General features: G+C 37.2%; 1 protein-coding gene across 1 annotated transcript; it reads left to right on the top strand.

Moving 5' to 3' along the window:
• Nucleotides 1–3,731: 3,731 nt before the first annotated feature.
• On the top strand, nucleotides 3,732–14,895 carry slc9a2l.S (solute carrier family 9 member A2 like S homeolog). Its single transcript, XM_018233747.2, has 5 exons — nucleotides 3,732–3,818; nucleotides 8,165–8,235; nucleotides 10,014–10,175; nucleotides 11,567–11,672; nucleotides 14,725–14,895. Exons 1-5 carry the CDS (start codon nucleotides 3,732–3,734, stop codon nucleotides 14,893–14,895), a joined length of 597 nt encoding a protein of 198 aa, XP_018089236.2.
• The last annotated feature ends 2,427 nt before the right edge of the window (nucleotides 14,896–17,322 follow it).

The following is a 17,322-nucleotide window of genomic DNA, read 5'->3' as shown; positions in this document are numbered from 1 at the left end:
CTTCACTCGAAGTTAGTGAATCGGCCCCTTAGTATGTTATAGAATAGCTTATTTCCACCAAATCTGCAATTGGTCTTCATTATTTATTTCTTATAGTTTTGTCATTTTTAATAGTTTTGTCATTATTTGCCTTTCTCTTCTGCCTCTTTCCAGCTTTTAAGTGGGGGTCACTGACACCCTATTGCTCCGTGAACTTTTAATTATTTATTATTGTTCATTTGTGTTACTTCTCTTTTTCATCTTTTCATATTCCAGTCCCTCATTCACACCACTGCCTTTTTGCTAGGGCTAATAAGATCCTAGAAACCGGATAGCTGAAGAGCTGCTAAACAAAATATTAAATAACTGAAAAAGCACAAATAATAAAAAATGAAGTCCAACTGCAAATTGTTTCAGAAAATCACTGCCTACATTATACCTGCACTTAAGCCATATTAGTTAATATGGTCAGTGGTTGAACCTGTCCAGAGAGATCTTGCAGAACCATAGAGTACCATAATAGATTTATGCATGAGTGAAGCTCCTACTAACTGCTGTATTTATATTTTGCTTTTTTGCAGTTCAATAATATTAATACATAATATACATGAAATTAGTAAAGTAAATAAATATTTTCATTAATTTGAGCTCCCTTTTAACTATGAAAGCCAATTTATTATAGTTTGTCTTTTTAGGGGTCATCGTACTGACGTTTATTTTAAACAAGTTCTGCTTAAACCCTATCACTAAAAAGGACCAGTTCACTATTGCCTACGGAGGTCTTAGAGGCGCCATATGCTTCTCCCTTGTCTTTTTACTCCCGGAATTTCCCAAAAAGCACCTCTTTATCACAGCAACTACAGTTGTTATCCTCTTCACTGTGTTTGTTCAGGTTAGAAGATCTTATTGTGATGCTAAAAGTTTTGTTTTGTGTAGTCCTTATTTACCAAAATAAAAATGTATCTATCACTATCCTTTTGATTTATTTAAGACACTTCCTTTGTGAGTTACCATTGTTGCGTTTTGCTGCTTACAGTCATACTTTGCAATTTGGGAAAGTGCCATGTAGGGGATGCACTTATTACCTATTTAGAAAGCTGGTAGAAGTTCCTCTCTCTTCTCTTTCCGAAAAATCATTTTGATTCTGCTAAATATGGACGGTGCTGTTATATCAGTTCAAGATAGAGATGCACCAAATCCATAATCTGATTTAGGATTCAGCACTTTGTATTTGGATCTATAAAGTCATGTGGCTTTAAATCAATGAAAAACTGAAAAAATATTTTTCAGATGATGCTGTATTGGGGGGATTTTCCTCATATTTGAATATACAAATTAACATTTGCATTCCAAATTGGTATCTGGAAGATAAGGTATTCTGCTAAACCAAGCAGTAAACCCCAATACAGCCATTTAAGATCATTTAATGGAGAACAGTTTCAGCAGTTACACAGAAATGTATCATTTAGAGTCAGAGAGGCTTTCGGACACTGGAAAGGTTTCAGACTGTTCCGACTGTTTTCAGATGCAAATACGGTGAGGAATTGAAAAGACCAGTCCACATGGCAGGTGTGGTCATGCTGAGCCAGAATACTTGCAACAAAAGTTTCTGTGAGTGAGTGACTGCCTTCTGTTTCAGCTTCATAAAGGGCATTTCTAGGACTGAAACAGGCTTTTTGTGCAGCCCCACAACTAAATGATGATGTCATTCGCAATCTAAATGTGGAATAGTCAAGGAAAAAATCCTGTGGGCATGTATTTTAATCAACCATTTTTATTGGGACACTTCAATAAAAACAACTGAACTAAAAGGGAGTTTGTTGGAAATGTACAATTAAATGTTTGAATGCAGTTTTTAATAGAAAAAAAATCTTCTGAGCTACATATTGTCAGTTTACTTCCCTATTTGTTATCTTATTACTGTATCAATCAGACAAACCAGTTGTTGCAGGGAAATATTAAAAGCTGAAATAGAAAATGTATTGGGCATGCACACTCAAAAGAAATTTTTTTACAGACAACTGGAGGTATGAGAAAAAATTCTTTATATTTCAAATAGTAAAACATACATCAAAAAACGTTTTTGACATTCAGTATAGTACATATACACCAGTATAAGCAAAGATATACATACCACCCAGCAAAGTATTTCAAGGCAAAAACGGATACACTTGCCAAGGATGAGAATGCCACAACGTTTCGGCACTTGTGGTGTTTCCCTTTTTGCCTTGAAGTACTTTGCTGGGTGGTATGTATATCTTTGCTTATACTGGTGTATATGAACTATACTGAATGGCAAAACGTTTTTGATGTATGTTTTACTATTTGAAATATAAAGAATTTTTTCTCATACCTCCAGTTGTCTGTAAAAAATTTCTTTTGAGTGTGCATGCCCAATACATTTTCTATTTGAATTTTTGGGTATGTACTGTGGGTGTACGCTTTGGGCCAATTGCACCTCGCTTACATTCTATTTAAGAGGAGTGGTAATATGATATACTCCTTTGTAGTCGCGTTTGGAGTGCCCTCCATTAATCTGTATTTTTGTAAATATTAAAAGCTGCCCAAGGAAGCAATATTAACCTAAAAATGCACCACAACCCATTCTTCCAGCTTCTGAACAGAATAGAGGAAAAATAGTTTGAATTTCGAATGGTTTTTTTGGCTACTTTTACCATCGGATTGGCTACTTCGACCTTCAACTTCGATTCGAACTAAAAATCGTTTGACTATTCGACCATTCGATAGTCGAAGTACTGTCTCTTTAAAAAATACTTTGACCCCCTAGTTCGCCACCTAAAACCTACCGAGGCCAATGTTAGCCTATGGGGAAGGTCCCCATAGGCTTCCTAACAATTTTCTGATCGAAGGATAATCCTTCGATCGATGGATTAAAATCCTTTGAATCGTTCGATCGAACGATTATTCCTTCGATCGTTCAATCAAACTATTTGCTCTCAATCCTTCAACTTCGATATTCGAAGTCGAAGGATTTCAATTTGGCAGTCGAATATCGAGGGTTAATTAACCCTCGATATTCGATCCTAGGTAAATTTGCCCCCTAGACCTGAGGGATGTACAGAAAGACCAAAAGAACCAGAACTTTATGCCTTCTTCTCTGATATTATAAGCCTACAATTAGCCAACATTCTGTAGTATGGAATAAACCTTAACTAGATGTAATAAAATATGTATTTGCTTAATGCCATGTACAGGTACAAAAGTAGAACAAGCATAAATTGAGCCAAAACTGCTAAATTATGCAGTGATCTTTGACCTGAAAAAGGTACTGAATATATACTTTATACTCCTATATTTAAGCAGCACTTTTACCCTAGACATGGCAACTGATTTTTTGTTGAATTCTTTTTAATTTGGATATAATATACATTTTTAGATTTCTTATCCTTTCTCCAGGGCATGGATGTTTCCAGTTCCTTTCTATTTCTGTGTCTTGCTATTTTTTAGCAATTTTTGTATGAAAGATTTTCAGAATGATGAAAACAATATTGTATAATAAAACATTTTCCATAGCAAAAATTCCCTCCTTTAAAAACAATAATTGACATTTATTAAAATTTATGTTTTACGTTTCATGAAACCATTTTTTTTTAAATCAATAAACAATAAAGATGATGTCTACTTTATAAACATAATGTTAAGCTGAAAGGTTTTAGACCATAAGCATCCAATGTCTGTGTTTCCCCTTATCCTGAAGGCTCCTTTATATTTGTGTGTGCTTATTTCAGGGAATGACAATTCGCCCTTTGGTGGAGTTACTGGATGTAAAGAAGAGTAACAGAAATATCTCTACTGTGAGCGAGCAGGTTCACTTAAGGGTAAGCTGCCTTGTTTACACTATGAAATGTATTATACGTGTTTATCAGATCTATAGCACATAACTGTAACATTTCCTTGGCACCTATTAGTGAATATTTCATTTGGTGGCAAGTACATGTGTATGAATGCTACACTTCACAAAGCAGAAACACTGCCTTCCTATGCTGCAGCTGTACATGGTTCCAAGTCATATGAAATAGAAAAGGCACATTTTTCAGGTGTGAAATGAAATTCCAGCTATTAAACTACTGACCCATAGCTTATATTTAATTGGAATCATTTATTTATTATCTTTCACACTCAGTGGTTCTTTCAACTTGTCATATCCCATCATCTGATACAAAAAAGGATTATACACACACCATGTGTGCACTTTGACTACATGTATATGTGGGTGGTGCAGAGTCACATTTTTTATGATTATACAACCACTATTATTTAATTAAAGGAACAGTATACACCTACAAACACCTTTGCTAAAAATTTACAAAATGAATAGGACTTGTGTTGATGTTTGCATTCTGCCTATTTTCAATTTTGTCATTCTAAGGGAGGTGACAGACAGGGAGAGAAGTCGCCCAGTGACAATCTTCTCTACTGCGGGCGACTAATCTTCCCACCAGCAAGAATGCGAATGCGGGATGGCATACGTATCACTTTGGAATTGTGAAGTCGCCTGGAGTTTCCTCGTGAGGCAACTTCGGAAAACAAAGTGATACGTATGCCATCCCGCTGGCATTTCACATTCTTGCCATCGGAAAGGCATTTGGGTAGATTTGTCACCCACAGTAGAGTAGATTTGTCTAATTTCTCTGTCTGCCACACTCTAAAGCACTAATTGAGTTTTTTTCACTGAACATCCTTTCCCTTCCCTTTAGCAACTGGGCAATTTATTCAGAGTTCTTTATTAGGGATGTCGCGGACTGTTCGCCCGCAAACTAATTCGCGCGAACATCGGCTGTTCGCGTCCGCCGAATGTTTGCGAACGTCGCGCGACGTTCGCCAATTTGGGTTCCCCTTAGCTGGCACTTATTTTTGCCCTCTCACCCCAGACCAGCAGATACATGGCAGCCAATCAGGAAGCTCTCCCTCCTGGACCACCCTCACACCCCCTGGACCACTCCCCTTCCATATATAAACTGAAGCCCTGCAGAGTTTTTTCATTCTGCCTGTGTGTGCTTGGAAGAGCTAGTGTAGGGAGAGAGCTGTTTAGTGATTTGAGGGACAGTTGATAGTAACTTTGCTGGCTAGTAATCTACTTGATACTGCTCTGTATTGTAGGGACAGAACTCTGCAGGGATTTGAGGGACATTTTAGGTTAGGTAGCTTTGCTGGCTAGTAATCTACCTTCTACTGCAGTGCTCTGTATGTAGCTGCTGTGGGCAGCTGTCCTGCTGCTGATTTCTCATCTGCTGACTGCTGCCTGTAACCCAATAGTCCTTGTAAGGACTGCTTTTATTTTCTTTTTTGTTTTTTTTACTTTGCTACTGTAAGAGCCCAGTGCTATTAGTCTAGCTGTGTTGGGGAGTGGGACTGGTGTGCTGCTCCTCCTAGTAGTTCACCACTACCAGCACCAACCAGAGTAAAATTGTTACAAAGTATCTTATTTGCACCTGTTAGCTGTTCTGAGCTCTCTGCCAAAAGCTAATTAAGTTAGAAACTGTTTTTTTTCTGGCTGTTCAGTTCAGAGAAAAGAGGGACTGGTGTGCTGCTCCTCCTAGTAGTTCACCACTACCAGCACCAACCAGAGTCAAAATTGTTACAAAGTATCTTATTTGCACCTGTTAGCTGTTCTGAGCTCTCTGCCAAAAGCCAATTAAGTTAGAAACTGTTTTTTTTCTGGCTGTTCAGTGCAGAGAAAAGAGGGACTTTCCAGTACAAAAGAGGGACAGGGGGTTGAGTGGTCAAAAGAGGGACAGTTGGGAGGTATGCAAGTGCCACCTAGCTGTGTGAGCTTTTTCACATTCTGTCTAAATAACAATAATAATTCCGTGTCCGTAAACATCACCTGAGTGATGTTTTTACAGCAGCAATAATATATTCCGTATCCACTACTGTATACGTTGCCCTTGCAGGCATTGTTTGCCCAGTCTTTAACCAAGTGCCACCTGGCTGTGTGAGCTTTTTCACATTCCGTGTCCAGAAACATCACCTGAGTGACGTAGTGTGATTTCTGCCCTTTACAGCACAAAACGCAGCGCTGTGTCAACAATGTATTTTTCAGATACATTTTTGCCCTTGATCCCCCTCTGGCATGCCACTGTCCAGGTCGTTGCACCCTTTAAACAACTTTAAAATCATTTTTCTGGCCAGAAATGTCTTTTCTAGCTTTTAAAATTCGCCTTCCCATTGAAGTCTATGGGGTTCGTGACGTTCGCAAACCGTTCGCATTTTTGGACGCAAGTTCGCAAATATGTTCGCGAACATTTTTTCCGCCGTTCGCTACATCCCTATTCTTTATCTATCTTTAAACAAACAAACAAACCTATCCTCTCTCTATGCAGCAGTCTTTGACCAGCCTATTATCAGAGGCTTCTTAGAGGGCACTTGATTTGTTGAATAAGATCCTCCATTGCTCTTCAGGATAAGGAAGTAAACAGGAAGTGGGAAACTGGCTTCATATTTTTGTTTAATAAAAACAATAGGCAACAAGTACAGATAAGCTCATTTTGAAAAGAGGTGACTAGTATTACTATCACTTGAACTGTATAGTCACAGTTTGTTTTCTCATGGGGGAGCAGTACTGGGTAATGTTGGCAAAGGGTCATAAAATTTATCTGGGCAAATTAATCAACAGGAATGGTGGTATATTATGTATATATAACACCAACATACTTTGCAGTATTTGGACAGTGAGTTAATTATTCATTACTAAATCAAAGAACCAGTTTAGAGGCAGAAATATTGTCCACATGAGACTAAACTGGCAGTTTGCCTGATATGAATTCTGCTGTTCCTTGGATCAGCTTGTAGAGGGTGTTGTTAGGGTTGAATATGATGGACTTGGGGCTTGTCTTTTTCTTTCAGACATTGCTTGGATGTGAGAATTGTTAAATTCACTAAATAGGGCTTAAGATGAACATACCTTTGAAAAACCGCCTTTGCTACAAAAATATGTATAGGTGTTATTTCTTCAGTTAAGGGCAGTGACACACGCTAAGAATCGGGAACATTAGTCACCCAATGACAAATCTCCTCTTCTTCTGGTGACTAATCTCCCTGAACTGCCTTCCCCCTGGCTAGAATGTAAATCGCCATCTGGATGGCACTCGGAATGCTTCATTTTCCGAAGTCACCCAAAGCTGCCTCACGAGGAAACTTTGGGCGAATTCGGAATAATATTTTATTTTATTAGTTGTTTATCACTTGTTTGATCACTGAATAACAGTATGGAGCAGGGAATCCTTGTGGAAGGAGATGGTCCCTCAATGTCAATCAGGAGGAAGGAGATTGGCCTTGGAAGTTTATATAAAGTAGAGTGTAACATGCCCTAACATCTTTGGTTGATGAAATGGGGCAAGGGCCTGGGGTCCATTATCACAATAGAAAGCTCATGATCGGAGTCGGGTGAGTATCCATAATCATATTAGATAGGTCAGTTAGTGTTAGAACAGCTTCTGTTGAGCAGTTTAAGCTGGCCACAGACGCAAAGATCCGATCGTATGAATCAATGTACGATCTTACTTTCCCATCTCCCGACCTGCCACTTACCATTCGGATGGTCTTACCATTCCGACCAAATAAAGTAGTTAAAGAACAGATCAGCTGATGTTCTGCCCCAGACAGCAATCGTACGATAGACAAAGCTAGTGACAGTCTCCCAGTGAAAATCGTCCCAGCAGCACTTGCTAATCAGGGCTAGTGGGATGGGTCTGGACACCTATGAGCCAGGAGAGCCCCCTGAGTAATGGTCAGACTCAGGTAGGTGGTCAGTTGAAGTAGTTAGACACACATGAATTCTCTAGTGTTGTTTCATTTATATTATTGTCTGTGAACTATTGGAGAACTGGTGTAACTGCACAAGTGACTATAATCTGTATAAGTGACTACAAAACCTGTTTCTGTGTTTATCTACAGGACCTGTGTGCACCTCCATTTATTCATCACTAAAGTATTCAGTCAAAGAGTCACTCTGCAATGGTGGTGTGAGCTAAAACATTAATTTGACTATATTACAGTAAAATTTATTACAACCCCATTTGGTACCCTGTTAAATATCTATAATAGCCACACCATTAATAAGCAGACTAAACCATTGAAACAAAACTAAATTTCTCAGCACTGTATGATTCTCTGAGAAATGTAACAGCATTCATTAAGGGCATCACTCATCCCTTTGTTGCAGTTTTTGGATCATCTTGTGACTGGTATAGAAGATGTTTGTGGTCACTGGGGCCAGTATTACTGGAAAGATAAGTATGTTTTTTTCTTCTTAAAATATATTAAAGGAGTGTGAGTCATCTCAGTCTGGGAAGAGTATGCTTTAAGTGGCATCAGCTGTGTTAAGATAGGAGTTATTTATTTTAGCTGGGTAGCCAACTCATTTGATTCTTGGAAAAATGTTTCCTTACTAATTATTTACAGTATTATGGTCCAACATTACAATACAAATAGGATGTTGCAAACAGTTCATGAAAATGCACAATAAAGGTTTGACTTGAAATAGTGAAAGCATACAATGCATATTCTAGAAGAACAAAAAGAAAACATGCTGTGTTTTGGGCACACTGGGAAGTGAGACACCACGGGGCAAATTCACTAACCGGCGAAAATTCACCAGCGATGGCTTCGCGCACATCGCAACACTTCGCCAGGCGTAAATCCGCCTGAACAATGCTAATTCACGAAGATCCGAAGTTGCGCACAGGGTACCACACGCTGGCGAAATTACGTCAGCCAAATTACTCTAAGCAGTTCGAAGTCACGCTAGCGTTGGCTAATTAGCAAATGGCGTGCAGTTAAAGTACAATGGCCATATATGCTGCACCAAATACATTACACTGCACAAGGCCAGGGAACCTTAATAAAATTATATAAAGTTGTTATATTGCCCTACACATGTGCCCACAGTATAGTTTAGGTGCCATATGTTAGCAAATGTAGGGGGGAAGGAGGATACCCCCAAAAAAAATTACGATCTTTATCAGTCTATCACCCTTTAAATAGAAAAACCGCCAGCGTTTTTTGGGACTTATAAAAATGTTCAACTTTTTTTCTACTCTATTGCACTTCGCCCTGGTCTGAGGTGGTGAAGGCAAGTCTGGCGATAGAGGTAACGTTCAGTAAAATCAAAAACTTGGTGAATTTGCGTAGTAACTCCTTGGCGAAATTACGCCAGCTACCGTTCGTAAATCGGCAAAGTGCCGAAAAGACGTCGTGGTGAATTTTCTCCAGCGTTAGCCACTTCGCCCTTTAGAATTTTTCCCTCCATATGTATAATTAAGTAGTTGGATTATGAGGTTTACAGAAGGTTTTGCTAAACAGAGCACACCCTTGTACCACCGTATTCCATTTTTTCCATTCCTGTTTAACTTTAAGAAAGAAGTATTGTGTTCTCCTCACTAATCATTCAATAAGAAAACACGTAAATTATACAATATTTCATGGCTGTTGATAAAAGAGGCACAAACTAAAATCTCACAGTTAAAAGCATAATCAGTAGGATGGATTTCCAAAGAAACTCAGCTGGTGATCCATGAGAAGATTAACTTGTTAGGCTAATGTGTCTTTGGACTGCACTTGTACAACTATCGGGTGATTTTACCTGTGGGCAGTAGCATATTCCTGAATAAAGAAGAATAACATTATATTATCATTATATCTAGTACAGGTATGGGACCTGTTATCCGGAAACCCGTTATCCAGAACGTTTCGAATTACAGAAAGGCCATCTCCCACAGACTCCATTATTATTATTAAAACAGATTTGCTTTTTCTCTGTAATAATAAAACAATACCTTGTACTTGATCCAAACGAAGATATAATGAAACAGAACCAGCCCATTGGGCTTATTTAATGCATTCATGATTTTCTAGTAGACTTAAGGTATGAAGATCCAAATTACAGAAAGATCCTCTATCAAGAAAGCCCCAGGTCCTGAGCATTCTGGATAACAGGTCCCATATCTGAATATTAAATGCAATCGTCATTAGCGGGAGGCTTATTATATATCTGTAAATAATCCCCCCCCCAGGTTTGAATACTTCAGCACTAAATACCTCAAAAAGATTCTACTTCGAGAGAATGAAACAAAATCAAGTATTGTTCTCCTCTATGAAAAGCTGGAGAAAAAACATGCTATTGAGCTAGCAGAAGCCGGGCAGCTATCTGATGTTTCCCAAATTCCTGCTAGGGGGTAGGTATTACAGAACACATAACTAAACACTGTATATTTTACTGGGGAGAAAGCACTGTAAAAGAATGATATAAAATCTATTAGGGATCTGTATAACCCTGTATAAGAAAAGGGTTATTTATAAAATGCCAACAGTGTGAACTGATATAACACAGAATCAAGGCTGGCATTTGCATTGTGTAATTTTTATTTGCTTACTGCAGATATCTATCTTGATTAAGACATTGGTGCTCAAGACTCAGACTTGCAACCACCACATTTTTATATAAAAAAAATAAAGATAATTAGATGACTAAGAAAATATATCTGAAAATTTAATTAATCAAATTATACTGTCCAGAATTCAGCTCTTGTAGCTAAAAGTAACTTTCACGTTACTGGAAATATATTGCTCTTTACATGACATCATATTTAGAGAAAGGCTCCTTAACTGTAAGGGGGTTATTTACTAAAATCCGAAAATGTTCTTATCGAGAAACCCATAATACCGTAAGATCCTAATTACGAGACAGACAATCTCCCACATTCAGTCCATTCTAAGCTAATTTTTAATCATAATTTCCTTTTTCTCTGTAATCATAAAACAGTAGCTTGGTCCCACTTAAATTGTATGAATCCATATTCATGGCAAATGAATAGTTTAAATGAAAAGTTTAAATGATTTTAAGTAGACTAAATTTGCTGATCCAAATAACAGAAAGATCCCTTATCTGGAATATCCCAGTTCCCAAGCATTCCAGATAATAGCTATAGGGATAACTTATTATTGTTTTTGAGCAAATCAAGCAAATGTAATAAAAAAATAAATAAATATTTAGAAATTATTATATAATGTGGATATTTCTGATTTATGAAACAAGGACTAGTAGAAAGATTCCAGAGGACATTACTCAGATGCATCTTTCACTGATGTAAGATTTAAGGGGGTTATTTATCAAATACCAAAAACTAGAAAAATTTGATTTTTTTTTACTATAAAATCCAAACTTTTAGTGGAAAAAAAACCTAAAATTTTTCAGAATTCTTTCAACTCCAAGGGTGGTAAAAGTCTGAATAAAAAAGGAATCCAACTCAGACCTGCCGAGTTCATGTTGAAGTCAATGGGAGAAGTCCAGAAATTATCCTGATCATGCAATAATCCGAAGATTTCATGGCAAAAATCTGAAACATTTGTACGATTTGAATTTTTACATGATTTCATCTAGTTTTTTTTCCCGCACATGAAATTTTCGGAAAAATGGATTGATAAATAAGGGGAAACAATCTGTGTGGATTTGTCGGACTATTTTACAGAATATTATCCAAATTTTTCGGATTTTGATAAATAACCCCCCCAAGTAAGTAGCTTGTTGGTAAAAAAAAAAAGCGAATTATTTTTGTTTCATTCACAGCAGTAAACACTATATGTCCGCTACTACCAAGAAACAGATTCCTGACCACCAGCTGGATGATATACAGAAAATTTTAGAAAGGAATCTGTACAGCATAAGAAAGACGGTGAGAACTGAATCTTGCATGGGAATGACTTGACATATTGGGGCCGATTCACTAAGGGTCAAATATCGAGGGTTAATTAACCCTCGATATTCGACTAGGAATTAAAATCCTTCAATTTCGAATATCGAAGTCGAAGGATTTAGCACAGATAGTTCGATCGAAGGATAATTCCTTCGATCGAACGATTCGAAGGATTTTAATCCAACGATCGAAGGAATATCCTTCGATCAAAAAAAGTTAGCCAAGCCTATGGGGACCTTCCCCATAGGCTAACATTGACTTCGGTAGCTTTTAGATGGTAGGGGGTCAAAGTTTTTTTTAAAGAGACAGTACTTTGACTATCGAATGGTCGAATAGTCAAATGATTTTTACTTCGAATCCTTCGATTCGAAGTCAAAGTCGAAGGTCGAAGTAGCCCATTCGATGGTCGAAGTAGCCCAAAAAAAACTTCGAAATTCGAAGTTTTTTACCTTCGAATCCTTCACTCGAAGTTAGTGAATCGGCCCCATTGTGTCCACAGCTAGTGACATATCTGCACCACATTGCAAGCACCTAAAATAAACGTTTGATTTTTTTTTTTTGATCACAAGGGGAAACCATGAGCTTAGAAACTCTATGCAGAGTAAGCTGCAGGGGAGATAAATGCGAAATGAACACAAAGTTTGCATCGAGAAATTAGTTTACATGCAGGTTAACAAATATTCATTGAGGAAACCAAATCAGCTGGAAAATAGGTGAAAAATGCTAAGAATCTAAATGAGAGTATTGTGTAGCATCAGGGGAGAGAAATAAATGAAGCCTAGAGTTTTACTGAAAAAAAAACCTGAATATACTTTGGATAAAGTGTCTTTTGAATTATTTCATGACTGCAAACTGTCACATAGACCACTGAAATAACCATAGGATTTTTTGTCAAGCAAGGGTTCCCTGTATGTAATACTTGCTTTGGAACAATGTTCTGGAATACCGGCCCTTGCTCCCCAAATGACACTTTAGGAAAGTAGTACCGTATGTAAAGGGATTTCCACATCCTACACATGTGCTGCCCTGTGTCAGGTGCAATTCCAAATTTCCATGTGCATTTTGGGTAAAAACAAAGTCCATTATGTATGTATTTTTGCAGTTTTCACCTTGCCCTCATATCCTTAAAGATATATTTGATTTTGCCACTCAAAACATCATATTATCTTTATTTTTTTTAATGTTGGAATCCTAGTTACATAGTGTCACCCCCAAAAAAAAATAATCATAGCAAAATTGAATAATTTGTTTAGTGTATTAAAGACTGAGCCCTCAAAAATGTATGTCAATATCTAATCCAATAAATGAATATTGGCAGTTACTTCAAACACATCATTTTCGAAGGGGCAGTTTTTTTAAGGATGAATATGCCTATTTAAATAGTAGTAAATTCATTTAAACATTTAAGGCTTCTGTCAAGGCAAGTTTTGTGTTTATGGGATATTTAGGGGCTGGTGTGTGAGCTGACACTTTATAAGCATGATAATTTAGATATAGAATACAAAGTAAAATGCCAGTTTTGTTTTTAGGGTTTTCGTGGTTAAAGTAAGCTGGTGGACTTATTTGTCTGGAGAAGCTTTATTAAGATGATTTTGCATCAATAAACCCGACCACATTTTTTAAAGGAAAATTCACATATTTGCTGGCTGGAAAATAGTGCCATATGGTTACAAACTGAAACCTTGAACGTGGAATTTAGGAAAGTCACAGGAGACTTGAAATCTGGCATTTCCATAGAATAACGATTCTGTTGAAGAAAGTTGTAGAAAATAACACAATGTTTTACTTACTATAATTTTTTGGCAACAGAATGCTCAGTATTACTTCTTATACTAGTTAGGTTAAATGGTGACTAAAGAGGGAGTTCAGGCTACATAGCTGCTAACAGCTTGCAAATAGTTGGTATTGTCTATGCTTATCTGCATAAGAGATCATCACTAGAAGAATGAACCTAGAAAAGTCTTCTAAATAAAGAAATCTGCATACTGGATCCTGTAGGCTGACCATTATACTTTTTATAAAAAGAAATGAACATAATACAGCTCCTAAGAAGTAAAATCATATTTTTGGGTAAGTTCAGTTATTAAAAATCATTACAGCAACTACTGATGTGTAAACACCCCTCTATGAGACAAGGGGGGGCACCATTCTTTTAGATGCAATGACTTTTAAAGGGCATGTAAAGGCAAAAAAATAAAATCCCATTTTAACTTTCTTTAATGAAAACTAAACCTATCTCCAATATACTTTAATTAAAAAATGTGTACCATTTTTATAAGAAACCTGACTGAAATTCTCCCTTCATTTACTGCTGTGGATAGGAATTGTCAGATGGTCCCTAACTGCTGAGCAGGGAAACAATCATACTTATGAACAGCAGGGGGAGCCCTCGCCTTACTTCCCAGCCATGCAGAACTCAAGCAGCTTTGTTTGTTTCCCTGTTTTGATCATTTATGACGATCCCTAAGCAGCCCAGACCACACTGAGAATATGCACAGTCTTGGTCTTGCAAAGATGTTTAACAAAGTTAAAAGATGGTGACCCCCTGTGGCCAACTTTGAAAGCATAAATCATTTGTTTGATTAGGCTTGTGGTGCAGTAAGTTCATGTTTATGTCTAGTATACAAAATACAGCATTTCTAGCATTATTCTATTTTAGACTTTACTTGCCCTTTAAGTTTAATGTATGCCCAGAATGACAAACTCCCTCCTATTAATGACTTGAATGAGCTCTACAGCAGTATTTTAAATTGCTTATTTAGTTTTTAGATTTCTTTTTATACTGCAGTGCCGTCTATCCTCACAGGGTCACAACCACTACATGACACAAACTATAATATAATATGATTATATTATAGTTTTATAAATTCAGATGTTTAATTTAGGCAGTTTTATCTAATCTAAATTTACTAGTAGACAGGCAGAGTACTGCCACTTACATTGCTCGGGGCTGCGGAAAGATTCTTATAGGATCTGTCCTGGGGCCACCAGTGCTTAAAGGGGCTATAACACTGTGTTGTATTTTGTTCAGACCCCAGCATACAGCAGGCACACTTTATCTGGAGATACTGGGGCAGAACAGGCCAAAGAAATTATCACAAGAAGACACCAGAGCCTTCGTTTTAATCTGAACAAGCAGGAGGGCACAGGCACTAATGGAAACCGGGTATTGATATTTCTCCTTATTTCTCCTTCTTTTTGAATTAACTAATGCAAACAGCTGCTCTTACTACATACAAATATAGAAATAAACACATTTTATTGTTTAAAGTCATATTTATTTACGAGATATATCCTGCAATGTTAGCATTATAAATTGCCAGTGTGTTTAAATGAAGCACAAAACTTTTACAAATTATTTGGTGACTGTAACCTGTTGTTAGAGAGGTTAGAAAAGCATTGATTTAGCCACTAGATGGCAGCACAGAAACATACTTCTCAGCATACAAAAAAGATTTATACACAGTTTGTCCTAGTTATAACAGGCGAGAATAGTCCTGACAAAATGTGTTTAGTGGGAATAAATAAACTGCAGCTGAGTTCCTGTCTGGCTATTCCTGTCTTATTCAATAACTCTACAGCAGTAACGGGTGACCTCTGGCATTCCAGCTGTGTAGAACTGCAACTCGCAACTTTTTAAAGCTGCTGGGCCTCATTATTTCATCATGTTTATACATAAAACTAAAAGCTCTCTTCTCACTATAGGCGGTTGAATCGGTTTCATTATACAGTGGATTGCAGAGGAGGCCGAAGCTTTTCCGTTCACTGACTGGTAAGTTGTAATAATATATCTGTATATACCAACTACCTGAAACTCAAGCAGAGCAAACTAAATTAAGAAGTAACCAGGCTGGAGTGGCTGGGGTGTCCTCAAACAATTAATGAAATGTAAATAAGCCAAAATATATATCTGAATAGTCAGTAAAGCAGTGAGATTGTACAGGTCATCAGTGACATTTGGACATATACCAAAGGCCTGTCATAGATGTAAATAGATCAAAGATACAGAAAGGGCATTCATGGGACTTTTTTTTGTTAAAGGGAATGCTTTCTGTATTTTTTCTCTTTTTTTATAGAAGGATGAGGCTCCCTGACTGTGGAGCTGTCGCATCTGATAAGTGCAGTCATTTATTTTCACGTTGTACAATTCACATATCTCATATTGTAAATGCTAGTTAAGCTACTTTGTATTACTTAATATTTATTGTTAACTGATTGATAGTGTTAAACTCAAAAACAGTGTTTAGACATTATTAACCACTGAATATTTTAAATAAAAATAAACAACACCCCCCCCCCGCCACTCAGGACTCCCAGAGGGATTAATTAAATAAATCCTTTGATGGAGTTGGGGGGGGGGATTTTTATAGGGGAAGAGAACATTATTGGAGGGATCAAGTGAGGACATTATCTGCATTGCACTCTAGCACTCGCTGCATATGTTTGCAACACAAATGATTTTCATTGGGGTATCAGTGGTGAATATTGTCCTAATTCATCTCATATTGAGAATATTTTACAACATTTCCTTTGTTTGTTCTACAATGCTGGAATCATTGGAGACGCTGTATATTACACAAATGCATAAAGTCAACATGTAGAGCAGTGATTTAACACTACTATAGTCCCATGACATTGTGAAATGGAAATGAAAATTTGATTAGTCTGTGCTTTTAATTTTAAAAACCCTTCAATCTTTCTTAATAAAGTTTTGCACTGAAATCATATAGTAACTCACTAAAAGACCTGCAGTGCCCGATAGACAGAAATATACTTCCGCCTTTACAGACAATCACAGTTCATGGGCAAATGTAGTAGGAACACTATTCCCTGAAATATACATTTTTCAATTTGCTGCAACATCAATCATCAGACTGCCAAGATAGGTATATTATTATGGGCACTGTTTCACTCTGACACGTCAGTGTTTATACAAGTCAGTGTATGTAACATCTTATGAAGTCAGAGATTTAAAACAGAATGCAGAACATTGATGCTGCAGCAAACTAAATAGCGATAAGAATGGCATTTGTAATGAAAAGTTGCTAAAGAAAATGTGCAGATTTGGTGAAAACACAAGATGCTTTGGCATATGAATTCTGACCAATCAAATATTGGAATTATGACTTTTAATCTCAGAATTATGACTTTAAAAAGTCAAAATGATGATTTTTAATCTCATAATTGTGATTTTTAATCTCATAATTTTATGACTCATAATTATGACTTTAAAAATCGAAATTATGACTTTTAATCTCATAATTATGACTAGGGATGTAGCGAACCGCCGAGTATGTGTTCGCCGAGAACGCCGTTCGCGAACACCGGCAAAAAATGCGAACAGTTCACGAACTGTTCGCGAACTTCGAACATCCGAAAATCGTTCGATTCGAGCGATCGAAGGATTTTAATCGTTCGATCGAACGATTTTCGTTCGAATCGAACGAAAATCGTTCGATTTTAGCGATCGAATGGTCGAATGGTCGAACGATTTTGACGCGAACGCCTATTGGCGAACGTCGCGCGACGTTCGCGAACTTGCGGCGGACGCGAACAGTCGAAGTTCGCGCGAACTAGTTCGCCGGCGAACAGTTCGCTACATCCCTAATTATGACTTTAAAAAGTCAAA

Source organism: Xenopus laevis, chromosome 8S (genome assembly GCF_017654675.1).
Source record: "Xenopus laevis strain J_2021 chromosome 8S, Xenopus_laevis_v10.1, whole genome shotgun sequence".
Classification (NCBI taxonomy): Eukaryota; Metazoa; Chordata; class Amphibia; order Anura; family Pipidae; genus Xenopus; species Xenopus laevis.
This window is presented reverse-complemented; position numbering and strand designations above follow the sequence as displayed.

Excerpts from the sequence above, each read along its gene's own strand:
- slc9a2l.S (XM_018233747.2), top strand. The coding sequence starts at position 3,732 with ATGACAATTCGCCCTTTGGTGGAGTTACTGGATGTAAAGAAGAGTAAC. Across the intron at positions 3,819-8,164 it reads GCGAGCAGGTTCACTTAAGG|TTTTTGGATCATCTTGTGAC; the intron begins GTAAGCTGCCTT and ends CCTTTGTTGCAG. Across the intron at positions 8,236-10,013 it reads CAGTATTACTGGAAAGATAA|GTTTGAATACTTCAGCACTA; the intron begins GTATGTTTTTTT and ends TCCCCCCCCCAG.